The sequence below is a fragment of the Tupaia chinensis genome, unplaced genomic scaffold (genome assembly GCF_000334495.1).
Source record: "Tupaia chinensis unplaced genomic scaffold, TupChi_1.0 Scaffold000075_1, whole genome shotgun sequence".
Taxonomy (NCBI): Eukaryota; Metazoa; Chordata; class Mammalia; order Scandentia; family Tupaiidae; genus Tupaia; species Tupaia belangeri.
This window is the reverse complement of record NW_006159535.1, coordinates 1,427,890-1,443,321: the sequence shown is the minus strand read 5'-3', so window position 1 is coordinate 1,443,321 and position 15,432 is coordinate 1,427,890. Positions and strand designations below refer to the sequence as shown.

Below are 15,432 nucleotides of genomic sequence, written 5' to 3'. Positions count from 1 at the left end.
TTCCCTACATAATCTTTAGTGTGAGTTTTACATATTTGGTGGCCAAATGTAACATGCGCAATGATTCTTAGTGTTTAAATTTGCGTTTTTAATGACTAGCCTGGAATGCTACCCACTCCTTCATTCTGATGTTTCCACAGAATATTTTGTTAATTCCTATAGAAACTATCAGATCTCAGAGACAAGGGAGCCTTCACTGAGTCACTGGACAAGGCTGGGTCCCTGGTTTATGCTCTCATTGCGTACCCCCTCACCCCCATCTCCTTAACACTCACCATGCTGACAGTGATTTACACACATGCACACCTATGCATATCGAGTGGCCGTTCAGGTCACACATGTCTCTCTGGATTACACTGTTAGTCCTACACTGGCAGGGACAGTGGCAACATTGCTCGCCACTGCACAGCCCAGTCTACCATGCTGACTGGCTCTTGGTAATCCTCAGGTCTTAAAACGTATGACTGGAAAGAAAGCAATCTGACAGTATGTATCAAGATCTTTAAGATGTCCATAAGCACTAAGTGAAAAGGGGACTCAGATGATAGAGGGAAGTCTACTGATCACTATTTGTACAAATGTTACAAAAAACAAGTTCCTAGGCTCATCTGTGGTGGTGCATGGCACTAAAATGCTGCATCTCAAGAGGCTGAGGCACATGGGGCCTGCTCAATTCCCAGTCCCAGCAAACAGGCTACGTGTGGTGGCATGCTCGTAGTTCTCGTGAACTGGGAGATCACTACATAGCAAGACCCTGTCAAAAATCTCTCTCATTTAGGGACCAGCAGTTAGCGTAATGGCTATGTCGCTGGACTTCCACGTAGTCGACTGTAGTTTGAGTCCCGGACCCGGTGGCTTAAAACTCACTCCGGGCACGTGTGCGTGCGTGCTCAAGATCCCGAGAGAAGAATGGAGGAGAAGGGATTGCGGTGTGGCCATCCCCTCTGGGGGGTGATTTCTCGCTTCCTATCTCTCTCTCTGTCTCTGTCTGTCTGGCGAGCGCACGCGCCCTATAGCAAAAACCTCTCCAAAAAAAGAAAAAAAAAAGGAAAAAAAACTCTCTCTCATTTAAATAAGTTTCTATTTTAAATCACAATGCCCCAGATTTGCTACCACACTGATTGCAAAAGAGAGTAAACCAGTCCGATAAATTTCCCTTATCTTTGTTTAACCAGATAGTCAATAACTTTGCAAAAATGCCTGCAAATTTCCAAATGAACACAGAACACAAGCTGTAAAGCTTCGAGCTGTTTGACTACATAAAGTGGTGTACTGCACAGGCCTTGACTGGGCCCTCTACTCAGCAGGTCAGCATTTAAGCCTTGATCTGCAGGCTCCACTGCCAGTGGGACTGTCAAGTTCCATTTCTCCATACTTTCCCAAACATTCTTCTCTGGGTAAAAAGAGGCCCCAAAACTGAATGTGTACATAAATAAATTCTGGTCTGTATATACAGAGAATATCTTTGGAGGAATACATAAACATTGGTAACACTGCTTCTGTGTTTCCATGTATACCTTTATATATATATTACATATATCATTTTATTTATTTATTCACTTATTTTAATTTGACGAGAAAGAGAGAAGCAAGAAAGTTGGGAAGCAATGCCAGGACCAGGTCTGGGACTTGAACCACAGTTGGCCATGTGGGAGGCCAGTGCCTCAACCACCTCGCCCCCTCCCGGTCCCACATGTATACCTCTTGCACTTTTGAGATTTTGAACCATGTGACTGTGTCACTTACTCAAAAAATATTTAAAATGAAACTTTTCCCAGGGACTCGATCTTTCAACAGCTTTTACAGGCATACAGTGACATTAGACATTAGAATGTATTTTTAAAAATAAGTTCTAGCTTTAAAGAATTACAGGGTGGACACAGGGTATGAATGCAAATATTCTGCACATCAACTTGGCTGTAATTGCAATGCAATTTTATGAGGAGAAAAGTAAAGCTCAGATTGGCCGCAAGGCTAGCCTACCTCCACCAAGGGAGGCAGGGATGAAACACATTGTCCTAGATAGACTTCAGGTTCTTTGAGATCTTTTTGGTAGATGGCCTTTGGCTGAATGAACTCAATGCTCTTTGCTTCTTCCTGATTCTTTCCAGTGATATATGGGATGCCAAGACTATAGAGGGAAAACATCCCACTGGAGACTGAGAAGTATAAAACTTGGGAAAAATTAAGACTCCTCAAAGTTTACATTTCAGCTTCTGCTCTAGTTTCTGGACTTTATGAAAGGAAATTCTATGTGTCAATTGAGAAAGGGACTCCAAATTCTCTCGTCTGTCACCAAAGTTGTGAAAAGCCTAATAATGTAGGGGTGGTAGCATTTTGAAAATTAGGGATAGACAGGAACTAGTTTAACCTAATGAAGTTATCTACACTAAGATATCTCCAGCAAACATCATACTTGGCAGGGAAATGTTAGAATCACATTCTTTTAAAATCAAGAACAACAGGGAACCAGCAGTTAGCGTAATGCCTATGTCGCTGGACTCCCACGTAGTCGACCGCAGTTTGCGTCCCGGACCCGGTGGCTTAAAACTCATGCTGGGCGCGTGTGCGTGCGTGCCCAAGATCCTGAGAGGAGAATGGAGGAGAAGGGATTGCAGCGTGACCATCCCCCCGGGGGGGTGATTTCTCGCTTTCTGTCTCTCTGTCTCTTTCTGTCTGTCTGGCGAGCGCAAGCACCCTATAGCGAAAAAAACCTCTCCAAAAAAAAAAAAAAAAGAAAAGAAAAAATCAAGAACGACATGAAGGATCCAGCTACTAACGCTTCTATTCAACACTGACCAATACAGAAAAACAGGAAAAAAACCCCCATAAAAATTAGTATAAAGAAACAAAAAGAAATTTGTCATTATTTACAGATGATGGTTGTCTTCATAAACATCCAAAAGAATACACAGGCAAATCACTGGAATTAACAAAGGGTTTAGCAAGAGGGTTGAATATGAAATAAATGAGTGAAAAAATAATTGCATTTCTAGATCTTAGCCATCATCAGTTGGGAAATATATTAGAAAAAGGCAGTATTCTAACAGCTTCAAAAATAACACACCAGGGACCAGCAGTTAGCATAATGGCTATGTCGCTGGACTCCCATGTAGTCGACCGCGGTTCGAATCCCAGATCTGGTGGCTTAAACTCACGCCGGACGCGTGTGCGTGTGTGCCCCCAAGATCCCGAGAAGAGAATGGAGGAGAATGGAGGAGAAGGGATTGCAGCGTGGCCATCCCCCCTGGGGGGGGTGGTGATTTCTCACTTTCTGTCTCTGTCTCTCTCTGTCTTTCTGGTGAGCACACATGCCCTATAGCAAAAACCTCTCCAAAAAAAGTAATAAAAGATATATAATAATAAATAAAATTACACAACATTATTGAAAATCACTAAATATGACTAGATGAAAAACTATACCACATTCTTGAAAATTAATCCATAAATTCAGTGCCATTTCACTGAAACTCTTGTCATGGTTTAATATACTGCTCCTAAAAGTTTTAGAAGATCAAAGACCAAAGGACATCCATACTAAAATGAAAGAACAGGTGTGGGTGCACATTGCACTGGAAATGAAGATTTGCTGTAATAAAGTACCATAATCAAGATAGTTTGATACTGGCAGATGGCATGGTGGTTAAGGTGCTGAACTCCCACATGGCTGTCCATAGTTTGATTCCTAGACCTGGCAGCTTGCTTTCTCACTTTCCCTCTGTTTCTCTATCTGGCCAAATTAAAATAATTAATTTAATTAAACAAATCATTCTTTTTTTTAAAAAAAAGGTAATTTGATATTAAAGCTGAGATAAACAGCCCAGTGGAACAGAGAAGAGAACCAAGAAACAAATCCTGCATTTACAGGGGTATTTGACACCTGATTATGCAATAAACAGGTGCCAGGACAATTGGTAATACATAAGAATAAAATGAAAACAAACCTTTACCTTAAAACATATGAAACAATTTCTCAATGAATAAACATGCAAATCTAAATAAGTAAAACTTGAAAACTTTTGGGAGGAAACATCAGAATGTATGACTTTAGTATAAAGATTTCCCAAAGAAAACACACAGTACAAATCATACAGAAAAATATTTTTAAGGAATTATTTATTTTAATTAATTTATTTATTTTATTTTAATGACGGGGGGGGGGTGAGAGGCAAAGTGAAAAAGGAAGCTGCCAGGTCTGGGATTCGAACAGCAGTTAGTCATGTGGGAGTCCAGCATCTTAACCTTTATTCCAGCTGCTGGCCTCAAGGAAAATCTTGATAAATTCATCTTAAATAAAAAGTCTTGGGGCCAGCAGGTGGTGTGATGGTAAAAAAAAAATCTATATTTTACTCTCATTTTGAAGACTAAGCCATTGATAAGAGACAGTTAATTTTTATTATTTATTTATTTATTTATTTATTTGAGAGGTTTTTGCTATAGGGCATGTGTGCTCACCAGAAAGACAGAGAGACAGAAAGGGAGAAATCACCCCCTGGTGGGGGGGGGGGGACAGAAAGCAAAACATTACCCCTCGGGGAGATAGCCACGCCGCAATACCTTCTCTTCCATTCTCCTCTAGGGATCTTGGGCACGCACTCACAAGTGCCCGGCATGAGTTTAAGCCACTGGGTCTGGGACTCAAACTGTGGTCGACTACATGGGAGTCCAGCAAAGGAGCCATTACACCATCTTCTGGTCCCCACGGAACAATTTTTAAAGTAATCTCAGACGCTACCTTTTACATTACAGACAGAAAAAGAACCTACAGGAGAAAAGCCCTAACATTTTTATAAAAGTCTTTCTCATCTTCACACAAAGATCACAAAAAGCATCGGTTCTCATTTTCGTAAGACCAAGATATTATGTCAGATGGAAGATAAGGAAAATATTATCCAACTGAACATGAAAACTCAGTTTTAACACAGAAAGGTAAGCAAACACTTCAAGTACTCAGGAAACAGCTAAGCCATTATCTTGGCCACTGTTCAGATTTCGATACCTTAATCAGCTCTTTTTCTCTATGAAGGTCCTCATGAAGTTCTGGAAGAGGATCTTGACTTCGTGCCTTTAAAACTTGCAGCCTGCCTTTCAACTCCTTAATTTTCTTTTCACACTGGTCCCAGGTCTATGTGAAAAGAATATTAAAATTAGTAAGTACTTTGCTCTTAAGAATGAATTGCAGGAACAGAAAAAGCTCATTTAATCCAAATGATCTTTCTATAAAGTGTATTTAATTTTTTTTTTTTCTTTAAAGTCAGAGGGCATGTACCTTCACCAGAGAAAGCAATAAAGAGAGCACACGAGAAAGAAAGTACCACCCAATGGGGCTGGGAGATGCCGCAATCTTTTTTCCTTTATTTCTCCATCCCACCAGGATTTGGGGCATATACACACATGCACCCAGTGTGTTTTTCAAGCCTCGAGGGCTGGGACTAAAATTATAGCTGGCCATGTGGGATCTGGCTCCCTTGCATACTGTTTTAATTGCTGCACCACAGGGCCAGCCCTATTACGTGTGTTTTTGCCAGTCACACAGAAATCCTGTTTGGTATTGAGCAGACCACAGTCTAAAGAGCACAAGGGCCATTGGCTCGGCTCGATGCCTCTTGGCAGCTTTCGGCGAGGCTCATTTCAACTACTGGGCTGGCCTTTGCTTAGAAATCCCTCCCCACCCCCATTTCTTTCATCCACCTCATCTTATTTCTATTTAAAAGTTCACAACCAGAAGGCTTACAGCAAAGATAAACTTTTAGCTTTCCCAGCCTTGGGCACATGCTGTCATAGTACTGTAAGAAAGCGCACTCAACCACTTTTCTTGTCTTTTCTAATGTCACTCCTCTACTGGCTGATGTCCCTTTCTACAGCCTGGTTTTAGCAACCTTTTACACTCAGCCTTCGCTTTCTTTTTCTTTTCTTTTTTTAAAAATATAATTCTTTTATAATTTTATTTTATTTATTTATTCATTTATTTTAACTTGACCAGAGAGAGAGAGAGGGAAAGTGAGAAGGTAAGGCACCAGGTCTGGGACTTGAACCATGGTCAGCATTCCCCAACTGGGTGTGATCACGCTGCAAACCATTCTCCTCCATTTTTCCATCTCATCAGGATCTGGGGCATGTACACACGTGCTCCAGGTCTGTTTCTCAAGCAGCAGAGGCCAAAATTTGAACCTGTGGTTGTCTATGTGAGAGCTGGCTCCTTTAACCACTAGGCTATGGGACTGGCCCCAACCTTCACTGTCTTATTTTAATGACCATCGTTCACTTTCTATTTCTTAGCATTGCTCTGACTGCCATATTCTGCTTAGAGGACTTTTGTAATTCACAAAGCATTCCAATTCCATTAACTCTTTATAATAACTTTGGAAGACAGACAGGACACATCATCACATTTGAAATGGGCAAACTGGGACCAGCAGATGGCATAGTGGTTACGTTGCTGGACTCCCACATGGCTGACTATGGTCAAGTCCTGGTCCCAGTGGCTTGAAAATACCTCCAGGTTGGGCTGGCCAGTGGCATGGTAGTTAAAGGCACTGGATTCCCACACGGCCGACCCCAGTTTGAGTCCTGGACCTGGAGGCTTGTTTTTGCCCTTTCCCTTTTTCTTTCTGTCTCTCTCTGGTCAAATTTTAAAATAACCAATGCAATTAAATAAATAAATCATTTTAAAAAGAGAAAATAACTCTAGGTCTATGTGTGTGCATAAGTGCCCAAGATCTGAGAGAATGGAGGAGAAGAGATTATGGTGTGGCCATCCTCTCTGGAGGGTGATTTCTCACTTTCCCACTCACTGTTTCTGTCTTCCTCTCTCTGGTGAGTGTATGCACTCTAAGGCAAAAAACCTCTTAAAAACAAACAAACAAATAAAATGGGCAAGTTTTTGAGGTTACAAACCTAGTCAAGTGTTGACCATCTTTTCCTCTCACACTTTATGTTATTGAGCAAACAGGTGCCTGACTTTTCAAGTTTAGGGTATTTACATGTATTTGATTTGTTAGGATAAGCCTCTACTCCTGAGGTGACTAAAAGGAGACAAACACATAATGAAATGCTATTCCATTTCTCAGTACAACTGATAACTAGACACTTGCTCGGCCCAATTCCACGGTGAACCTTCCATACGTGGAGGCCACTTGTTCAGCAAGATCAACTACAGGAACACAACTAAGAAGAAAGCAAAGAGAGAAATAAAATTTACAGTCCTTATCTCTCCCACCAAGCCATTATTGGTACAAGAGTACTTCAAAAAAGTTTGTGGAAGGATGGAATTGAAGTTTCACTTCACTTCAGGAAAAAAAAAGTTTGAAATACACGCATCGTTTTTCATAATATGTGTTTCCTGTGTACTTCTTGAAAACCTCTCATGTTTACTGTTATGCTTTACAAACATGGCAGATGCTCAACAAATGTTTGCTAGACAATGATTTTCACATAGTCCATACACCAAATAAAATTTACATACACAGGAGAGATGCTCAGGCCTAACTCAGCACATACATATTTATTATTGTTATTATTATTATTATTATTATTATTAAATTTGCTATAGGACACATGTGCTCACCAGAGAGAGAAAGAGAGAAAGTGAGAAAGCAAGCCACCAGATCCAGGACTCGAATCATGGTCGGCTATGTGGGATTCCAGCACTTCAACCACCACACCACCACTGGCCCCATATTTATGCTTAATTCAGAAAAACATCTCTGACAAACTTGCTTATCTAGATTTGGTACACGCAATACATTAGAGAGGCGGCTACAGGAGAAGATGAGCTCAGAAAAACAAAAAGTAAAAATAGACAGTTTAACATGAAGAACAAAGAAAAAATCATAGAAACCACATTAGACCCCTCAGAGCATAGTAATGTAGGGAGGGGCAGAGGTTCAAAGCAGCTCAGAGTCCTTGAGAACAATCGAGAAGCCCAGCGTAACAAAAAATAATGATTTTCCTGATAATGACTCAAAAGGAAACATTTTGGGGGACCTGCAGATGGCTTAATGATCACATCGCTGGACTCTCACTTAGTCACAGTGTGAGTCCCACACCTGGCGACTTAAAACTCACACTGGATGCATGTGCATGCGTGCCCAAGATCCCAAGAGAAGAATGGAGAAGGGATTGCAGCATGGCCTTCCACCCAGGGAGTGATTTCTGGCTTTCTGTCTGTCTGTCTAGCAAGTGCACATGCCCTATAACAGAAATCTCTCTAAAAAACAACGAAACATTTTGGTTCTTATAGGTATACTCAAAGTATCAGGAAAATTCACCATGTGGAAAAGTGCATTCTCTGATGATAGTAGAGAAATGAAGTATCACTGTGTTTATTTTCACACATCGGATTAAATAGAAAGTCATGAAGCATTTTTCCATAGAAAATACATGACTTTCCTGACAACCTAGTATTATACCAAGGACAGATCACGTGTGGAACATTTGCTCCACGTATTGAGCTTCCACTGAACATGACAATCTCCTGTCTGATAAAGGTACATTTTTTTAAGTTTTTTTTTTTTCCCCGTAGGGTGCATATGCTAGCTAGAGAGAAAGGAAAAGTGAGAAATCACCCCCTAGAGGGGATAACCATGACACAATCCCCCTTCCCATTTTCATCTCAGGATGTTGGGCACACACACACACATGCCTGGCATGATTTTCAAGTTGCTGGGTCCAGGACTTGAACCATGGCCGGTCATGTGGGAATCCAACATCCTAATCATCAAACCACCTGCTGGCTCAAAAGTAAATTTCTTAATAGGATCTCAAGTATTTACACACCTAACATTGAGCTTTTTCAAGGTTAACTTAGTATTTTACGTTAAGTAACTAGCATGATGCAGGGATTAGTAAGACTCCAGTTGGAAAACTCACAAGACTGGGGTTTCCTAAGATCATTCCCAGTTTTACCGACAAAAAATCGCATGTTCTGAATTTGAATCTCATGAATGGAAAAGTAAAGGGTGAGTTTACCTCTGCAGAGCTCTGGAACTGCTTAATCATCTCTACTAGTTGGAGTTCTGTGTCCTTCCAGTTGTCCTGGAGTTGACCGATTCTCTTATTAATTGACTCTTTAGTTTCCGGGTTAGTTGTGCTCAGTAACTTCTCCCCTGCTTCCAAGGTTAATGTATAAGTAGTTTTCCATCTCTGAAAATGAATTTCTTTATTCTAAACAAAACAAAAAAATGATTTGTTTAAGTCTTTAATATGACCATAATATGTTTGAGTGTGTTTAGATTTTTTCTTAAATTAGATACAAATTAGACATATGGTCAGAATGTACACACACACACAAACACACACGCACACGCTCATGTCAAAAGCAGTTTTATGCTGAGAAGAGCACCTACCAAATGAGGTGTTGTTAAAATAACTTCCAAAGGTGAGTGATTAGAAGCATAGAGAAATGAAAAAACAAACATCGTAAAACTCTGCAAGATCAATGGATCAATCTAAGAAAATGATTAGCATATTAGACTTGGAATTAAGAGCAAAAGTCAGTTATCATGGTACAGATTATTCCTAACCTCCAAGAGCAGAATGTGCACATCACACTAAACAGAGGAGAGAAAAAACTAAAAAAACACAATACATAAAACCTGTATGTGAGCCTATAGGCATGTAAGCATGAAGATCAATATATACCCTAGCAGGACAGCCTAGCAAATTCCATCTGAGGAACCAGCACATGGAGTAATGGTTACATTGCTGGACTCCCATGTAATCGACTGCGGTTTGAGTCCCGGACCCAGTGGCTTAAAACTTATGCCGGCCACATGTGCATGCATGCCCGAGATCTTGAGAGGAGAATGGAGAAGAGATTGTGGCATGGCCATCACCCTGGGGAGAGATTTCTTGCTTTCTATCTCTGTCTCTAGAACATGAGCCCTATAGCAAAAATCTCTCTCTCAAAAAAAAAAAAAATTCATCTGAATACCAAGACTGAAACTAAGTAATACAATATAAAAATGAAATAAATATTTTAATTGATCCATACTTCCAAAAGCCTTTGGTTTTAGGGGAGAAAGGGAAATAGTTTTTGTTTATTCTGAATATGATTTTCTTCATCTTTGAATTTCTCAAAGGAGACATACATAATGTAGGCATTTTCCAAAATGGACACTGAGAACAGACTACTGACATACACAGGTGTTTCTGAGAAGACCTGAGATTCTCCAAATGCAGAGGAGGAAGGCAGAGCCCACCCTCAGGAGCAGCAGTGAACAAGAGGGACAGCAACTCGACCATCACGATAACTCCACTTGTCCTTCCAGCACACCATGCCGCTCAGCTTAGTCACTTAGAAACAGGACCTGCCACTCCACTCCTCTTCCCTGACTCGGCCGATAGCAAACCTAGTCACCCTAGATTCAGCTTTGGCTTTACCTACCATATCCAAACTGATAATGAGTCTTCTAAATATCCTTTTCTATCTCCACTGAGATCACCCTTGTCTTAGCCATCATGATGGCTCCCTAAGACTATTGAAGTTGCTTCCTAAATGATGACAGACCATATTTTTTGTAGAATGGCCACAACATTCCCAGTCCCAGGTGTGCTCTCAGAACTTTGCCGCTCCTCTGTGCCATCCTACTGGACCTGCGAGGGTGCGTTTAACGGCCTTGATCAACAACGTGTGGTGGAAGTGATGGATGTGACTTCTGAGGCTGGGTCGAACAGGCAATGAAACTTATTCTTGGACATAAGCCTTTGAAGCCATGAGTCACCACGTAAGTCCAGCTTCTGAGAGCCTCCATGTGGAGAGATCATCGGGAATGATGCCCAACGAGCCCCAGCTATCCCAGCTTCCTACTGAGTCCTTCCAGCCAGACGTGAGAGTGAGTGAGTTCCCAGATGACTCCAGCCCCAGCCGCTGTCTACGGAAGCTGACTAAGCAAGAACCTCCTAACAGGGCATGAACCCCTACCACCATGAGAGGGAAAAATGCCAGCAGTTACACAGCAGTAGACAGTGACAGGCCAGGAGTCCTACTTTTCCTTTAGCTTCCCCGCAATGTATTCTCCTCAGAGCAGCCAGAGTGGTTGTTAAAAAACACAAATTCTGTCTTACTGCCTTTCCCCCAAAGGCTTCCTATGCTACGCAGACTGTAGGCAGCTACCAGACCTCAGTCAACAACGCACTCTTCCCTTCCTGTCTCTCCAGTTCATTTCTCCACCGCGGTCATACTAACCTTTCTGTTCTGCTTTGCTGAGTTTGTTCCTGCCTTAGGGATTTTAGATAAAGCTGTTTCTTCTGTCTGAAAGGCTCTTTCCCCAGATCTTTGCATGGGTGGCTCCTTCTCATCATTTAGGTCCCAGCTGAATGTCGCATTCCTAGAGATCACTCAGTCTACAGCAGTCACCCAGGCCCTCCACTCCTGGCCCTGTTTCAATGATCTACATAAGCCTTCTTACATCTGATATTTTCTTGTTTACCTGTTCAATTTGTCTGAGCGCCCCCATAAGAACAGGGGTGTTCTTTCAGTCCAGCACTTAGGAGGGTGATTGGCCCAGAGCATATACTCAATCAAAACTGGATGACTAGATGAATGAATGCAGAAAACACAGGACTCCAGAGGATGTTGTTTGTTTAGCTGAATCTCCAGTGAAGAGTGGCCTGTAGCTCATGGAATATACCCAACTACCACGTCTACTCCTACGCTTACTGAACAGCTTTCTGATGGAAAACATTGCTGCCTGAATGAACTTCCCCTCCAAGGGTAAGCAGGACTGCCACTCTGAATTACTACACTGGTGGTCACTTACACATGAGTCAGGGTCTTAAGAGCTTGGGTGGGTGAGTCGACCTTAGCCTTCCCTCACCCTCCCCACTGGCCTTCACTCCATCTTTCCTCATGGCCAAAGCGAATGTCATCAATTCTAGACGGATGGCTAAGATCGGGTTTTGGATACCCTAAGGCTGGAGACCAGGCAATGGGACATGGTGACCACATCCGGCTGGCTTCTACTGCAGAGAGGGCATCGGGACCACAGCATCACAGAAAATAAAGTCCAAGGTGAACACACATCTTGCAAATATTGACATGCACCCTCCCGGCCCCGTGGCTCTCACAACACTGCTGGGCACACATTACCTTCAGCTCATGGGTCAGACTTCTGGTTTGGTGGAGGCTGTAGCAGTCCTGGCACCTCACTGCAGACAGCAGATGGCTGGTGTCAGTGAGGAAGTGAAGTAAGTCCTCCACGGAGGTAGTGAAATACTGCCATTGCCTCACCAACCCATCGACGTCACGCTTCCTTTGCCGAACACGCCGGGCAGCACCCTGCCACTGCTCCACCAGCTTCGAGAATTCCAAAACAAATTCCGGCCTGGGGAAAAGCAGATGGTTAGAGAATCTTGACATCAATTAGTTAAAAAAAAAAAAACAAAAAACCAACTATCAATGGTGACAGAAACTCAGATTTGTTACTAGCTTTAAAAAATTAATAAAAAAAAAAAAAAAAAAAAAAAAAAACTAACTATCAATGGTGACAGAAACTCAGATTTGTTACTTATAGGCACAATTTACATGGGAAAAAAGCTTCCTAAAACTTAAACATGATGGGGAGCTTTGGCAGCGGCAGTTTGTTGGTTGGCAAAAGGGGTTAGCAGACGATATTTGTACCTATATATAACCTGGTATTTTGTCAGCACCCATGATAAGTTTTCTTTTAAACTGAGGTTCTTTTAACATATATTATGCCAAATGTTGCATGGGAAACTAGAAATTGAATCAAAAGGAAACAGATGAACAAGTAGGAACTTCCTAATGCTATTGCTACTTAAGGATACATTTTACAACTTTAGCAACAAAGAAGATGTTTTCTGCAACAACTCGACTAGTTCTTTTACAGATAAAAACACGCTTCACATGATAAATAAGGCCTTTCATTTATTATGAGAAGTCTTGCTTTACCAACCATACTGACCAAATCAAAACTTGCTTAACATCCCAGAACTGGCTTGAACTTACTACTTCAAAACTAGGAAGAAAAGAGTTTTATATTTTAGTGTGCTGAAAGAAGAGTCAGGTCTCTGGGTCCCGATGGGGAGGGAAAGCAAGACATATCCGGACATTTAGGGAAGTATTTAGGCGGTCAGGCCACCTCGAGCCTGTGACTGTGCTGACACATGAGTAGGTTCAGTTATCATTAGCCCTGAATTAAAATGAAAAATGTAATTTAATCTTAATTTAAAATTAGGGGGCCCTGTCCGGAGACGTCAACCTCACGGTCAGAGAGAGAGATCCCTTCCTACACATCTATGACAAAGCTACCTGCTGGGAACAACAGCATTTCAAACATTATTTTTAAAATTATAATACACGATGCAGGGGAGGGATGAAAAGGGAAATACACCATGAAAGAATCACTAGGGGTAAAAACTTAGTTAACTAAACTTGGGAATAGGTATTCTCAGAAGCACTGGGACTGATAACCCCATCCACCTACCACAAAGAAATGTGCCGACAATGTTTTTATGGCCACAAAGCAAGATCCCATCCTGATACATAGTGACAGATGGCCCCATAGATCTATCAACTAATATGGATTCGGGGTATTGACGCGGTTGGGATTCGCAGGGCAGAAGGCCCGTCCTGACCTAGGGCATTAACCCCTCGGCCCACAACCTCCGCAAGCCCCAGCAGCTTACCTCTTCTCTAGTTCTGCTGTGTCCAGGAGGTGTAAGGACTGGGTAACATAAGCATCAGCAACTGTCTGGTTTACAGAAACTTCGGCTTCTAACATCTGTATATGAACCAAATAGAAAATATCACCTACTAGAATTCATTCTATGAAATTGGAACTTAACATTTCCTATTAAAATCTGAGCTTCAGAGGGTAAGTACGATGACTAATTTTTAAATTATTGGAGCCTACCTGCAAGAAATGCTCAACCATCACATCACCATCCGCTATGAGTTAACAGCCAACTGATCTAACTGTAACTACATCCAATGATTCTACTGGGCCTTGACTATTAGCTAGGCATTGTGTCAAAATAGGTTGTCTCATTTAATTCTGTGTTAGGACTCACAGACTTATTATATACATTTGGAGAGGCAGAAACCAAGGTAGAAAATGGTTCAGTAACAGGGCCAGCCACGTGGCTTGGTGGGTAATGATCCTGGATTTCACATGGCCAACTATGATGTTCAAGACCCCAATCCAGTGGCTTAAGAAACACGTTAGGCACATGTATGTGCCCAAAATCCTGGGAGGAGACTGAAGAAGGGATTGTGCTGTGGCTATCTACCCTGGTGGTGCTTCTCTCTCTCTCTGAATTAAAACGAACACATTGTTTATCAGCACAAACATGGGAAAAATCTCTCTGTGAAATGATTAATACTGCCATTATAATTACACCAAGTGCTTTAAGACCATAGAGACTTATCCAGTGAAAATGCAGAGTCGAAGCACATTAACACAGCCTTGGTAGAATGACAGAATGTGCATCCTGTGGCAGCAAAGCTGTGCTAGAAGCTTTCATGTGCAGCAGACATCTAGCAGTTCTGTCACTAATAAGAAAGAGCAGCAGAAAAAATGCTGAAATTTACACAGTGTGAGAGAACTTTACAACCGATCAACTGAGAATGGAATTTGCTGAGTCAGGGTCTTAAGAGCTTGGGTGAATGTAAAGACATACACTCTGCATTTCAAGAATGAGAGGTACTCCCCATATCTTGCTGAGATCTGTCTCTGACTCCTGCCCCAGGGTGAGTAGTTCAAGGGTGACAGAGAACAAAGGTTTACCTCATATGTTTTCTGCTGTTCCAGGAGAGCTGGGAGGTTGTCAGCATTATTCACTTGGAGCGTCTCTTCAATCTTCTCCAAAAGCTGGACCCACCTTTCACAGCAGTCAATAAACTTTTCGTTCAATCCGGTTCCCTGAAGCTCACTACAAAGGTTTAAAACAAACACACAGATCCACATAGCCATGATTTTCCAGGGCTGCGGCCATTCACTTTACCTGAATGCAAACAGTGGCAGAGATGGGTGCTCTGACCTGCAGCGCTCCAGTGCCGTCGCTGTGGCCCGGATCCACTGCCGGTTCACAGCTTGCAATGTCTTCACAGCCATGTCACTAAGTGGGAGCTTGAGGCTCACTTCATTCAGATGCTCAACATTAGGTGACAGGGCGGTCAGTGCCAGCACATGATTCTATGAAAAACAAATGCAAGTCCAGATATTTGGATGCCAATAAGATATCTAGATGATTTGAAAAAAAAAAAAAAAAAAGGCAAGCGCTCCTTATCTCAAAGATGCAGAAAAAGTGGGCCTGAACAGGTGAATGACTTTTGCACAGTAAAAGAGCTGGTTAGTGCTGGGCCTGGACAGAGATTTCTCAATGCTGTACCTTTTCTAGAACACCAATCTGCACATGGCCAGCACCTAAACAGGTGATCTCAGGTTTTATTTATATATATATAGATAT

At 41.9% G+C, this 15,432-nt stretch overlaps 1 protein-coding gene across 3 annotated transcripts in view; it reads right to left on the bottom strand.

Moving 5' to 3' along the window:
* The window catches only part of SYNE2 (spectrin repeat containing nuclear envelope protein 2), a 339,863-nt gene that overhangs the window by 51,726 nt on the left and 272,705 nt on the right, over nt 1-15,432 (bottom strand). For all 3 annotated transcript variants that reach the window (XM_006142397.3, XM_006142395.1, XM_027768169.1), the window contains 6 exons: nt 15,004-15,158; nt 14,751-14,895; nt 13,651-13,745; nt 12,092-12,326; nt 8,971-9,165; nt 5,000-5,125 (listed from right to left, as the gene is read on the bottom strand). In XM_006142397.3, the coding sequence (XP_006142459.1) occupies nt 5,000-5,125; nt 8,971-9,165; nt 12,092-12,326; nt 13,651-13,745; nt 14,751-14,895; nt 15,004-15,158 (951 nt within the window). The remainder of the gene's footprint in view (nt 1-4,999; nt 5,126-8,970; nt 9,166-12,091; nt 12,327-13,650; nt 13,746-14,750; nt 14,896-15,003; nt 15,159-15,432) is intronic.